Source organism: Martes martes (genome assembly GCF_963455335.1).
Source record: "Martes martes genome assembly, chromosome: 14".
NCBI lineage: Eukaryota > Metazoa > Chordata > Mammalia > Carnivora > Mustelidae > Martes > Martes martes.
The window spans coordinates 13,384,144-13,397,838 of NC_137902.1; the positions used below are offsets into that span (position 1 = coordinate 13,384,144).

At 55.6% G+C, this 13,695-nt stretch overlaps 1 protein-coding gene across 1 annotated transcript; it reads right to left on the reverse strand.

Annotated features, from left to right (window-relative positions):
• Positions 1-252: 252 nt before the first annotated feature.
• Positions 253-11,830, reverse strand: KCNK18 (potassium two pore domain channel subfamily K member 18; the record flags this gene model as incomplete). Its single annotated transcript, XM_080823330.1, has 3 exons — positions 253-1,049; positions 8,999-9,127; positions 11,611-11,830. 3 exons carry the CDS (start codon positions 11,828-11,830, stop codon positions 253-255), a joined length of 1,146 nt encoding a protein of 381 aa, XP_080679456.1.
• Between the last annotated feature and the right edge of the window lie 1,865 nt (positions 11,831-13,695).

The following is a 13,695-nucleotide window of genomic DNA, read 5'->3' on the forward strand; positions in this document are numbered from 1 at the left end:
GACGGGGCTCTTATTAACTGGGCTTTGGAGGATGATGATAGTTTTTGTCTAACGTTTTGATATGAAGGGCATCGGACATGCTTCCGCTGGGCGTCAGGACCAAAATCAGCCCTCATGCAGGATTTGTCTCTAAGCCCCAAGGTCTCAGGGGACAGGCCACAGGGACACCAGTTCTAACTACCCTGGACCCCAAAAGACAACGTGAAGAGACCAGCTCTGCTGGCGTCTGTCACACAAGAGATGACGGAGATCTCACTTTTTAACAGGATGGTAAAATACCCCTTTTGCAAAGAACAGCATGAAATTTTTGTAGATGTGAACCAGCCTGTTTTGCACCAACTTGAAAGCGATGCACACGATCTCCATCCCAATGATGATGTAAATGGAGAAGAACAAGAAGAAGTGGGGGTGTTCTAAAACGGTGTCCCCGAACCCAATGGTGGTCAGTGTGACGAAGCAGAAATAGAAGGCGTTCTCGAAGTCCAGCTGCTTCTCCCAGATGGGGAGGATGGCGGCTGCACAGGAAATGTAGGCGAACACGAGGAGGGCGATGACCGGGAGCGGCACGTCCAGCTTCTCCACCTGCCGTCCCACCTGATCCAGGTTGCTGATGACCGAGTAGGAGAGTTGCCCCGACACCAGCTCGGGACATGAGTTACTCCTCTCCACGGCCCGCGGGGGCAGGGGCAGGGTGTTCCGTGTCTCTCGTGCAAGAAGTCTCTCGAACAGATCCGTGTTGCTGCTTGGGGCGGAGGGACACGGGCCGGGTTTGGGGCCCGGAAGCTCTTGGGCGTCTACGATGATCCTGGGGACAGCTTCGGCCACGGGCTTGGTGGCCGGCCTTCTGCAGAGCAGGCGGGAGCACCACTGGCGAAGGGGAGGCGGGAAGAATGGGAGTTTTTGGAACCGATTGTAAGAGGTAGACAGGAGGGTGGCCAAGATGTCACCCATGTCCGTGAGGACTAGGAACATCAGGGGGATGCCAAAGAGTGCGTAGAGCATGCACAGGTATTTGCCGAGCCTGGTGACGGGGTAGATGTGGCCATAACCTGAAAGAGAGCACAGAGCCCAGCAATGGTTGTCTGCTCCTCCCCCTCCCCCGAAAAAGCTTTCAAGAGACCTTCTGGCATTTCTCTTCCTTGGTACAATGGTTTACACAATGTGTTTGAAAACACTCATCTTAATGCATCCGTCGGCCATCTGGCCTTGGGCTCGCTTTGCTGGGGGGAGTGACAGGTGAGACTCAGCTTCTCTTTAGGAGAAGGAGCACAGCATGTCCAGATCTTGGACCCAAGACGTCCTTGGCAGGGGACAAGCATGTCTGGGAGTGAGCTGATTGCTTTTCACTTTGCCACGGCCATTTCTAAACATCAGCATGGCAGGATGCATGCAGGGGGGAGGCGGGGGAAGTCCGTGCCATCAGACCCACCTCCTCCTTCATCCTCCATAAAAGCACCTGTTTTTAAGAAGCCACCCTTGTCCTCCCAGGAATGTCTGCCCCCGCTCCTTTATTTGTTCCTCCATAATGGGCTTTTAGTATATGCCAACAGTGTACCGCAGTGTACATAGCATGAGGGACAGTGGAAGGATGGAAGGTATGAGATACAAGTTGCTGCCTTCGGAATCACTGAGGTTTAGTAGGTTAGATCAACATGTTCACAAACGCTAGTGAAGTGGTAAGGATCCCAGCATCGAGACTCTTACCAACCTGAGTTCGAATCCCAGCTCTGCCATTTACTAGAACCTTACTTGACTTGCGCTCACGTGGTCAAGTTTCTTGCCTGTAACACAGGGAGGCAACCCTCGCTTTGTATATTGACCCCCTGGAAGGATGACGTGAGACCAGGGCCTGACCCATCGGGCAAAGTTGAGAAATGCTGGCATCCCCACGCTCAGGCTGATCAATACTGCCGGTCGCGCTTACTGTGGGCTGGCAGCGTCCCACCTGCAGAGGCAGACGTTGTTATCACCGTTCACAAGTGGGGAAACTGAGGCTTGGAGAAATGGAGCAACCCAGCCAAGAGCGTTCAGGGACAAAGTGGAGTTGGCAGTCAAGCCCTTAGACTTGTCACACCGGCACTTCCGGCACTTCCACCCCCTTGGAGCACCCAAGGGGGTGGAAACTTGCCATTCTTATAAACCAATCAGCCAGGCAAAGGGAGGGGTGGGCTGAGGCTTCCGTGCTCTTCAGGCGCCGCCCCCCTCCCATCACCCTGGCCCCAACCCCCTTATCTACAGGGGGTCAGAACAGAGAGGCCTCAAACCCCACAGCCCAGGCAGCCGGGGCTCCTGGAGGGAGTGAGCTCAGTGACTTCAACAAAGCGAGGGAAATGCTTTTGTACTAAATGCCTGTGTTTAATTTTTGATGTCATAAAGGATGATTAATACAGAAAAACCTAGGCCAATTATGCAAATTGACTCGAAAGCATGTGCTCTGCTGGCTGGCTAAACCCCAGCCTCCTCCAGGGCCCCGGCTCCCGGCTCCCGGCTCCCGTGGCCAGCTCTGGCCTCAGGCTCTGCCTTCCAGCAGCAGGCATGCATTCAGGACCCCCCTCCCAACCAGGGTCCTGGGAGAGCGCTGCGGACCTCAAACGGTCTCATCGGTTGGCATCCATCACAGAGCACTCCACATCCCCCTTGGCTGATTCCACAAGGCAATTTGGTGGCATTTGATGGCAGGGGCAGTTAAATCTGAATGTGCCTTCATAGAGCATGTGCACATTGAGCGCTTACTGCATGCGCTGGGACACCGTGGTGAGCAAAGCGGATATGGAATCCCACCTCTCCGAGCTTCTGGTGTAGGGAGAGAGGCAGATGTGAATCATGTAGCCTCACTGGTGAGCACGCTGTGGCAGGTGGAGATCAAGCACAGGACATAAAAGAGAACACTGTCCCATGAGCGATTAGAACAAGGTGCTCCTCCTGGACTCGCCTTTATTGAGCACCTACTTCATGCCTGGCACTTGTGGGTGGGCTTGGGGGTACAGTGGGAAACAGGCAGAGGTCCTGCCCTTTAGGGCTCCTAGTTGAGAAGGAAGCAAGGCCTTGAGCTTAGCTTTCTACCATTTGTAGGGTGTGGTGAGGACCCAACAGGTGTATACACCAGGGGACAGGAATGGGGGCCGCGTTGGCTAACCCTCCCATCAGAAACCCAGGTTTGTTCCAGGGGGCAGGACTTGCTGAGACAATGCCAAGAGTTCCAAATGCCTCTGCTTCCCTTCCCTTTTCCCTGAGGGTCTCCAGCAGCTCCGGCCCTCGCCTCTAGGAGAAGAGGTTGCACAAGTGGCCTCAGAGCCCTGTCCAGGCTTCCGTAAAAGCCCAGAAGCACTGAGGCAATGAAGGCGGTGGTGGGGTCCTAAAGGGGAAGGCGGAGAAGAGGAACAGGAGGTGGGCCACGGGTGGGATGACCATCTGCCCAGTTTGCCTAGGACTGAGGGGTTTCCCAGAACACCCGACTCTGTGTGCTAAAACTGTGGCAGTCCCAGGCAAACTGGGCATTTGGTCACTCCAGCCATGAAGAAAGGTATGGAAAGATTCTCTGGAGCAGGGAAGATGAGGGACGAGGGCACCTGGAGCCTCTCGTGGAGGGGAAGGAGCTCAGACCTGGCCATGGAGTCCCGGTAGAGCCCGGGCCCCGGGTATCAACGAAGATTCTTGGGCCAAAGCTTTTCATGCGCCCCATGCAGCCACCAGTGCTTAGCAGGTCCCCAGCAGCCATAAGGGCCCAGAGATGGGGGCCACCCTGTTTTCTAGATGGTGGATAAGCCCCTTGGGTTCTTGTGCACCCCCAGGCGAGTCTGGAGACACTCCACAGTAGAAACTTCTCGGCTTCTAGGATAGCGTCCCAGCATCAGATCTATTTTAAACAAAAGAACATCCCATTTCTAGAATAAAGTGCATTTTAGAGTGGAAATTCCCTGCATGGCAAAATCCCTAAGGCCAAAACCGTCATTATTACCATTATTTAGTGGACAAGGAACAGGGAAGTCAGGGGACCTGTGTGGGGTGGCACAGCTCAGAGCCGACAAGGGCATGCGCCCCTCAGCTGAAGGCTTCCCTGTCCACCTGCCCCCCACAGTGTTCTCCTTGGCAAGGGTGAATTTAGCAGGTTTAAACTAGAGGTGGCCGCCTCGAGGTAGAACACGTTGAGTCTAGGAGATATGCCATTTTTTCAGAAAATGCTTCAAGGAAACAAATCTCAGAGAGCATGCGGCCCCTGTGAAGGAAATTGTATTAACTGTACCCATTGCTGAATGCTGAGATGCATAACGGAAAATCCTATCATTTCTTATAATGTATTCATATATTCCAGTACAGTCAGCCCACTCCACTTAGGCTGTGAGTATTTAATAACCCATGCACTTTACTTTCTTTTTTTTTAAAGTAGGCTCCACGCCCAGCATGGAGTCCAATGTGGGGCTTGAACTCATGACCCTGAGATCAGGTGTCTGAAGTTTAACGGACTGAGCCTCCCAGGAGCCCCCCACGCACTTTACTTTCTAATCCAAGGGGACTGACCCAGTCGGAAATGACTGGGGATTGAACAACCTCACACCTGCCAGGTGTCCCTTTTTCCCCATCAAGGCCAGGTGCATTAAGGGTGGCCCAGAGATGTAGGGCAGGAAGCACTTCAAAACTGTTATTGATTACAAGCAGCAGAGAACCTCCCCAACATCCTCTTCCAGTTGTAATTACTGGACGGCATGATGTCCTAATTGATTTGATAGTAGCATCGCTTTCTTGGGACTTAAACCAAGATAATGCATTTCCATTAGATCAGTGGTTCACAGTCTGGGCTCCCATTAGAATCACCTGGAAGGCTCTGAAAAATACTGAGGCCTGGGTTTGTCCCTAGAGACTCTGACTTGATTGCCGCGGGGTCCAGGCTTGGGAGCCCATAAAAGATAGCCAGGTGATGGCAATGTGCAGCCAGGGCTGAGAACCCTCGAATCACATCAGGGCTTTGCAAACGTTGGCATGCATCAGCATCATCTGGAGAACTTATTAAATACAGATTTCTGGGCCCCACACCTGTAGTTTCCAACTCAGCAGGTCTAGGATGGGGCCTGAGAATTCATTCTCATTTCTAACAAGGTCCCAGGTGATGCTCGTGCATGCTAACGGGTCCAGAGACCACCGCATTCGATCAGTTCTCATTGGGGAAAATTTTGCCTCCCAGGGGACATTTGACACTGTGGAGACAGCAGGAGAAGAGGTAGGGGCCTCAGGTGGGTAGCGACCAGGGATGCCACTAATCTTCCTACAATGCCCAGGACAGCCCCCACCACAAAGAATCATCTAGCTCGAGATGTCCACAGTGCCTGCCCAGAAAGCCGGCATTAGGTTAATCCCCTGAAGTTCTGCAGGAAAAGGAAAACAAACTGAACCCCTTTGCTCACCTCCACTATCTTCCTTGAGGCTGCTGCTTCCCCGCCACGGCTGCTCCGCTGAGCTGTGGGTCTCTCTGGAAAGGCCAGCTGCTCTCCGACCTTGCCTTGGGGGCTGTGAGCTCTCTCTCCAGAGCCTCAGCTCGCCGCTAAATGGCACAGCGCCTGCCCCGTAGGCCGCTCGTGTCATCAGGATTAGATAAGGTCGTGCATATAAAGGCTGGGCACACCATGCCCCGTGCTGGTAATTGCCCAGTAGGGCGGTAGTTAGCGGTGTTGTTTCTGCCGGTCCCTCCCTGCCTGTAGCCGCCGGGAGGGGAAGAGCCCGGCTCTGGAAGGAGCCACCTGGGGGCGCTCTTGGGCACAAACTCGCGTCCATCCGTGAAGCTTGTCGCCTCAGACGCGGGGTGTTCACTGCAGCAACTATTCCTTCATCTTTCCTGGGGTGCCGCTGCTCCCGCCCCCCGATTTAGAGACAGACCCAATTGGTCTAGGTCCTTCTGGTCATCTGATCCCCTTGCCAGGACTGACCCAGGTGTGGGGGGTTTCTAGGAAGGGCTTCTTTGCTGGTGCTGACGGCCAGCCCCGTCTCGGTCGGAGGCGCAGTGTCGCCGACGGGAGCGGACTCTGGCGACCTGCTAAGCCGCTAAGCAGGATGGGAGAGGACCTGAGGCTCAAGGCCACGGCCGAGCCGCACGTGGACCGGCCCCGGAGCTGCCCCCCACGGACTTCCTACTCCGGAGGGAACGTGTTCTGCTTGCGGTTTAAGCCCGTCGGGTTGGATTTTCAATGAGCGGCCGCTGAGCGGATCCTGGTGTCACTTACATTTATCCTCACGGTGGCCTGCAAGGCAGGCCTGGGAGACGCTCCCGACGAGGGGACAAGGCTCAGAAGGGCCACATTGCTGCCTGAGGAGCCCAGATGGCCAGTCTCCAGGGTCCATGGCTGTCCAGCGTGCTCCACTCTCCACGTGGGAAGGAACTGCAGCTCGAGCACGCAGCCAGGGCTGGGGCTCTGTGACCCTCGTGGGCCCCTCCCTCTCAGGGCCTGGTATTCTCTTGAATGAAGACGGGGGCCCCAGGGCCTTTTCATTGGCCGAGAGGGGCCAGGGTGGAGGCATGGGCCACACTCCCAGTGCGAATGCTGACCCAGGAGCTCCTGAACCTTGGCTGAGGGCAGCCTTAACACCTGCCCTCCTGTGACCCCGTCCCCAGCTGGGGAGACTCCTGCCAGCCCTGGTGCGGCCCCTCTGACCAGGCCCAGCCTGCTGCAGCGCTGCGGAGGGAAGCCAGGGGCCCTTAGTCCCTCAAGCATCCTCAGAGGGGGGCCCAGGGACACAGCATCCAAGTGTAAGAGCGGCCCCAGGTCCCTAGCGCAGGAGGCCACTGCTCCTGCCACGCTCCCCGCCAACTCCTGTCTGTTCTCTGCTCTGTCCCCCGGGAGACCACACTCTGTGTGGCCCCTGGGAAGAGGATCTGAGTTCCCCTCTTTTTAAAAGATTTTATTTATTTATTTATTTGACAGAGACAGACACAGCAAGAGAGGGAACACAAGCAGGGGGGCTGGGAGAGGGAGAAGCAGGCTTCCCGCTGAGCAGGGAGCCCGATGTGCAGGGCTCGATCCCAGGACCCTGGAATCATGACCTGAGCCAAAGGCAGATGCTTAATGACTGAGCCACCCAGGCACATCTGGGGCCCCCTTTAAATGAGCACGTGGTCACTGTAGGGGTCAGCTCTTCTCCACAACCTCCCCTCTACCCTGGGCTCTGGAAGGACTGCCCTGGGTCAATGACTTGCGCATAAGGAATCTTTGCTTTGGGGCTGAAGATGCACTTAAAGGAAGTGCAGGGAATGGGGTGAGGCAGGCTCCTTCTCTCCAAGCGCCTTTCCTTCCAGGCTCTGGCATCAACTCCAGCCACACACAAGGTCTCTCTGGGAATCTGAGCTGCCCCTGTACCCCAGGCACAGGAAGGCTCTCCCTGGGGCTCCCTGGGCAGGGCTGGGCAGCATCCCTGCAGCACGCCCACGGACCTGCGAGACTGGCAGGCTGGTCTGGGGAAAGAGCACTGGACTTGGAGTCTCGAGGCCTATTTGTGGGCACCAGCTCTACTCACTGTGTGTCTTTGGCCCCTAACAGCACCTCTCTGGGCTCAGGCTCCCCCACCTGATTCATAAGACCTCTCTGAGCTTTAAAAGAGGCAGCTTAGTACCCCGAGGGTAACTGTTGGTCCCCATTACCACCGCAGCCTTTCCTCCTCCCTTACCTCACTGTCGGCGCTCCCAGTCCTGCCCTGGGGCACCAGCTCCCCTCCCCACACCACACCCCCCTCTTCGGTGCTCCCCTCTGTTCCCTGGGAGTCAGTTGTCATCTATACGCTGGTGACTCTGAAACCCAGCTCCCCAACCTTGCCCAGACCCCTGAGCCTCAGACCCACGCCACGTTTCCAGCAGTGCCGCATGTCTCCCCTTGGAAGTTTCCCTGGAGACTTGACCTTGACTGGCCCCGAATCCTTGCCTCCATCCCCGGACCCAGGGTCTTTACCACCTTCCCCGAAGCCTGTCGGTCCCACCCAGCAGAGCTAGAGACCGTGATGTTTTCCTCATCCCCCAGGTATCCGACCACTGCAGACTTTCCCGCAAAGACTTCCTCCAATCCACCCCTCTTCTCTGTCCTCATGACCACTGTCCTGGATGAGGATGCCATCCTCGCTCACGTAGGCTGCCACAGAAGCCCCCCTACGGCTTTCCCTGCTGCCAGTCTTACCCTCTCTTGTCCCCCACCCCCACCCCATGCTACAGCTGGGGTGATCTTTCTGGAATGCTGCGCTACCGTGTTCTTCCCTTGTTTAAAGGGAAGAACCACCCTAAGGATCAACCCACACTCCTTAGCCCAGCTTGCAGGGCCTTCCCATGGACTGGGCCCTCCTCTCCCTCCCACCTCTCGTCACCCCTAATTAACCTCCTTACAATGCCTGCCATTCCTTCTGTTACTGGACCTTTGTCCACACTGGGCCTGGAGTGTCCTCTTCACGCCCACCTTCCCCCACACCGGCGCCTCCTGCTCTCCCTGACTCAGCCTGGCCGTCATCCCCTCCTGGGAGCCTTTAAAATGTTCTTACCATTAAAGTGTCGCCTCTTGGACCACCCCGAGCCTGGGGCAGCTGCCCTTATGCTGCGCCCCCACGATACCCCAAATACATCACAGGCTGACCACATCCGGTCGTCCGGGAGCCTGGGCTGGCAGGTACCACTGGCAGGAGGTGTTTCGTACAAGAACATTCGGCCAAGGGGCAGAAGGGGGCTGAAAGGCAACCCACACCTTGCTCCCTGGGGCCTCCACCAGGGGCAAGGGGATGCACCCACCAGAAGGGAGGGCAGTCCTTCCAAATTCCCCCCAGCAGGAGCCCCCAACTTAGGAGGGAGCACAGTCCTGAAGATTTACGTGGCCCCTCGGCCCGGCGGACACGGCACAGGGCCAGCCCTCCAGCACCATTTCTTGACCGAGTGAACTGAATATTCTACCTCCCCACCAAGGGGTCCCAGCCTCCCCCTTCCTCCTCTTGCTCCCCCACATCTCCCCCCCCCCAGGCCTGCCCTTGCCCTTGGACTTACCCACGGTGCTGATCACTGTGCAGCAGAAAAAGAGCGAGCTCAGGAAGGACCAGTCTGCAAACCCGTTAAACCAGTGGGGCTTCACCTTCTGCAGCAGCACCCCGAGGTCCCGTTTCCTGCCTTCCTCCACTGGGAAAAGAGAGGACCAGAGTGAGGGAGAGGGTTTTGCTCAAGACAGGTCCCACCACGTGCAGGGGTCTTCCCCAGGGAACAGGAACCCCCTGCCTTAATGCCAAAACCTGGTTCTGCTTTTGCTATCTCTGCCCTTAGTTCCTGCGGAGATGACAAGGCCTTGTCCCCTGTGAGAGGAGCCCCCAGGGAGAGGCCCACAGGGGTCTGGCACAACCTCAGCCACAGGATTGCTGTGTGGCCTGAGGGGGCTTCCAGAAATTTCTGAGCCTCCGCATCTTTCACTTTGCAAAGAGGCATGCTACTTCTGCTCAGTCTCTTTCACAAGGTTTTGAGAATTGAAAACAAAACAAAATGGGTCTTATGAAATGCAAGCTCTTATATGGCTACAAACCATCCCTACTCCCGGAGGTCATTAAGCCTGATGACATTTGGTACTCATACTGGGATCTGTGGGCACCGAGGCGCCTGAGGATTTCTGGGAAGCCGTGGCTTTCACAGCATCTGACCCTGGGCCAGCCGAGCACGACTGGGGCCCTGGTTCCTCAGGGGGGTTCCCAAATAGCTCTGTTGGCCTGGGTGGGCAGTGGGCTTTGGGACCTCAGAGCCATCCTGAGACCCTGGCATGCGGCGGGAGCTCACTACTCATATGAAAGGGCGCCGAGCTGGGAGTCCGGACATTCTAGAGCCGGCTCTGACCCTGCGTAGCTCCCACAGCCATGGACGGGATGCTTCTTTCCAAGCCTGCTTCCCCATCAGGGAGGCAGCGTGATGTGGTGACAAGTGGGGTCTGCAGTCCAACACCCGGGGTGGAATCCTTGGCTCCACTTTGTAGTTTGTGACCTTGGCCAGCTGCTTAACCCCCAGACCCTCCGTTTCCGAATCTGTGAAAGGGGTCAATTCATACAGGCCCCTGGGTTTGGCGTGAGGACCAAGTGCGATAACGCAGGAATGTGTTCCGCACTGGGTCTGCACTTACCGGGCATTTAAATCTCCAACAAAAATCAGTACAAAACGGGGTGGGAGGGGCGTCTGGCTGGTTCAGTCAGAAGAGCACGCAACTCTCTTGCTCTCAGGGCCATGAGTTCGAGCCCCACATTGGGCACAGAGATTATTTAAAAAACAAAAACAAAAACAAAATGGGGTTGGCCCCGTGCTGTGTTCCCATCGTATTCTGACCATCAGAATCACCGGGGAAACGTTGTAAGATTCCCAGCCCAGCTCTGGAAATCCTGATTAAGTGGGTTTGGAGAAGAGCCTGGAAATGTGTATTTCAGACAAGCTCTCTGGATGATTCCGATGCATGATCAGGTTTGGGAAGCTCTGAACTTGTTGACCTCAGAGCCCGGGATGGCTCTGTGTCCTGCCGGGGGCGGGGGCGGTGGCAGAGGACATGTCCTGGGTCAACCGAGCAGCATGTGTCTGTCTGGTACAGATGCAGAGAGAAGGAGCAGGACCCTCCGTGGAGGAGAGACTCTGCCTCCTGGAAGCCTGCTGGAGAAGCAAGGTCAGGTCCATGGGGGGAGCCGCGAGCAGCCCAGCTGATGACTTACCCGTCACACCAGGGGCATCCTTCCCCTCCTTTGTAGAGGCTGTTTTTCCTTTGTCTTTTACTTGTGGACTCTCTATATTTTTATTTTGGTCTGTGAAATACATATTTGCAAACTTTGGGGAACAAGGCAGAGCAGGACTAAGTGACTAAAGATAAACGAAACACAGCAAGGACAGAAAAGTGCCTTGTGCCTCTCGAGAGGCTTCATGTTCTTAATCTGCTTCCCACAGGGTCCCTATGATTGACAGGCCTGAGACTGTGGGCCCCCACTGTCCAGCGCACGGAGACCCAGAGACGGCAACAGCTCTGCTTCCGATCACACAGCAAGTTGGGGGAGCAACTGGGATTGAAACCGGGCACCCAAGTTACCAACTCCCTCCCCTGAGTCCAACAGTAGAAAAGGCCACTGGGAACAGAAAGTAGGAGAGAAGAGGGCCAGGCGGCTCCTCCTGGGGGGCCAAGCCCAGTTTGATTGTCCCTTGAATCCTAGTTCCTGTAGACTGAGTCCTGGGGCTGGGCAGGCATAATTCGGAGGAGCCGCCTAGGAACCCCCAGCCCCAAATCTGGTCACCCATGGCCCCCAACCAATCTCATCAAATCTCCAGCAATCCATCCTCCTCGGAACCTGCCCGTCTGGGGGGGGGGGGGGCGCTGGGAACTGAGGCAAAGGGAACGGGTCCTTCCAGAGCACGTACTGGGTGCTCAGTGCTTTCCTTACATCCTTCATAGCAACACTAACAGGCCCTTGTTTTCCCTGTTTTATGGAGGAGAAAACTGAGGCTCAGAGAGGAGTCATTTGCCTAAGGTCCCACACAGAGGTGGGGAGGATACAAGCTGAGGGCTCCCAGACCCGCCCTTCCAGCCCTCTGCTCTCTGGGGGCTGCCTGCCCCCATGGAGAAAGGGCCCAGCCCGCCCAGAGGAGCCACCTACCTGTTCTGTTGCATTTCAGGATGCCACAGAGCTCCACCAAGAACTCCTCAAAGTCTGGGTCATTTGGTCCCAGCTTCTGGCCCCCCTCGATGACTGAGAAGAGGGCAGCACCCAGCAGTGCGTAGGTCACCAGGGAGCAGAGGAAGCAGAAGCGAGGGAAAAGCTTCTCCAGGGCCTCCAGCAAGCACTTCCTGGCCGGGGGTGGCCCTGCAGCCTCCATCCTCCCAGGAGCGCTCAGAACAGGAGGAGCTGGTGGGAGAGGCAGGAGCAGCCCCAGCTGGAGGAGGAGGAGGGACAGGAGAGGAATGGGAGTGCCCAGAGAATGGCCAGGCTCCAGCACTAAGTGGATGGTGCGTGTGTTTCCCCAAGGACTGGGAAGCAGCCGGTTCTCATCACGTTCAGTCACTTAGATGGCGCCCCCAGCACCCCAAATTGCTATTGATCCCCTGGTCTGGGAGCTGCCCTGCAGGGGCTTTGGGTAGACGCTGTGGGAGTGGCTCTGTGCTCTGGCCTTTCCCATCTGGAAGCTGCAATTTTGACTTCCAGGTACCAAATCTGACTTTTGGTTTTCAGTCAAGTGATTGCCCTTCCTGAGGGTTGTCTGTGGTATCTGGTTTCCTGGACCAGTAGTAATAATAGTAATGGGCATGGCCAGAGCTTTACAGTCTCCAGGCTTGATCCTGTATGGATCTAATTATTGGTCCTAATTCTTCACTCCCCTGTAGCATAGCCCCCCTGCCACGACCTTAAGGTGGGCAGAGCTAGACCACGTGATTTGCTCCAGCCAATCAGCTGTTAGCAGACATGGCAGAAGCAGGGGCTTGAAATGTGCCCTGTGTCCTATCTCTGCCATGGGAAAAACACGGCCAATGACAGGCACGGGGTTGTTGCCCATTCGGATCCCCCTTCATAAAAGGATTCTCTGCGCAGCTTCAAGGAACACAGTTCATGACAGCCTCCAGCTGTTCATCCTTCGGGCGGTACTTCAACTTTCAAGCCCTCTTCTCTGGGAAGCCCTGTGCAACGACTGAGCAAGGTGGGGGTACAAGAGCTTCCCTCCATCTGTCCCCATCCCCAGGGACTCCTCCAACCTGCAACCTTTGTTCTAGAACTTCCCCATTGGTCTGCCAGAGATTTTGTCAGCTCTGCATCATGATCGGAAGGCTTTCTCTGTCCCATCCTGCATCCCAGAAAAGGTTTTGCAATTCTTACCCTATTTCTCCATGTCTACTTTGTAGAGGATCCACAACCTGTTGGCAGCGAAAGTGTCCTGTGAGAGCAAACTCCAAGATGGAGTTGGCAGCGAAAGTGTCCTGTGAGAGCAAACTCCAAGATGGAGGTTTGGGATGGGGTTGACCAATAGCCAGCTAGTGGGGAGATGGTGTACAGAGAGCTCTTGGCTCGAGGTGGCCTTCCAATTGGTAAACTTCCCCTGGTGGTGACAGCAATGGTATGTAGTTGGAAGGTGTTGACCAGTGCAACAATTCAGGCACTGAAAACATTGGAGGAATGATCATGCAAGCACAATGAGTTTGGGTGGCTACTATGAAATCACATCGATTGTCCAAAGGCAAACATAGAAGAGGGAGGTTAGTCGGACAGATTACAGCCTCTGTTGCAGTTGGTCTCAGGGCTGCAATTGATACTCATTGTCCCCTTCCTTCACTACCCATTCTAAATCCCCTTGTCCTCTTCCAACTCTTCTATTGTCTCAATGGCTGACCCAATGGCATGACCCAAGTCCTCATTCCTGTGGATGTCCGAGTCCATGGTAACCATATCTTTTCAGGTTGGAATTGCTTATTTTGTCCATCCAAAGACACAGTTGGGTAAGAAGTACCAAGAGGTACCTAAGTGGGTCACCTGAGTTACACTCATGTTTCTTCCAGGCCCCATTGTGTGAAAGCAGCCCTACCTCCTCCTCCTGACAAGGCAATTTCCCTTGACAAGCTGATCACCCTTCTCTTGCTTTCTGGATACTAACGTGCCCAGACAGCAGGCATAGGGTTCAATGGGCCCCTTACTAACTTTCTTGGTGAATGTGTCCCCCTTGGGGATCAGGACCTCTACAGAGCCCAGAGTTGT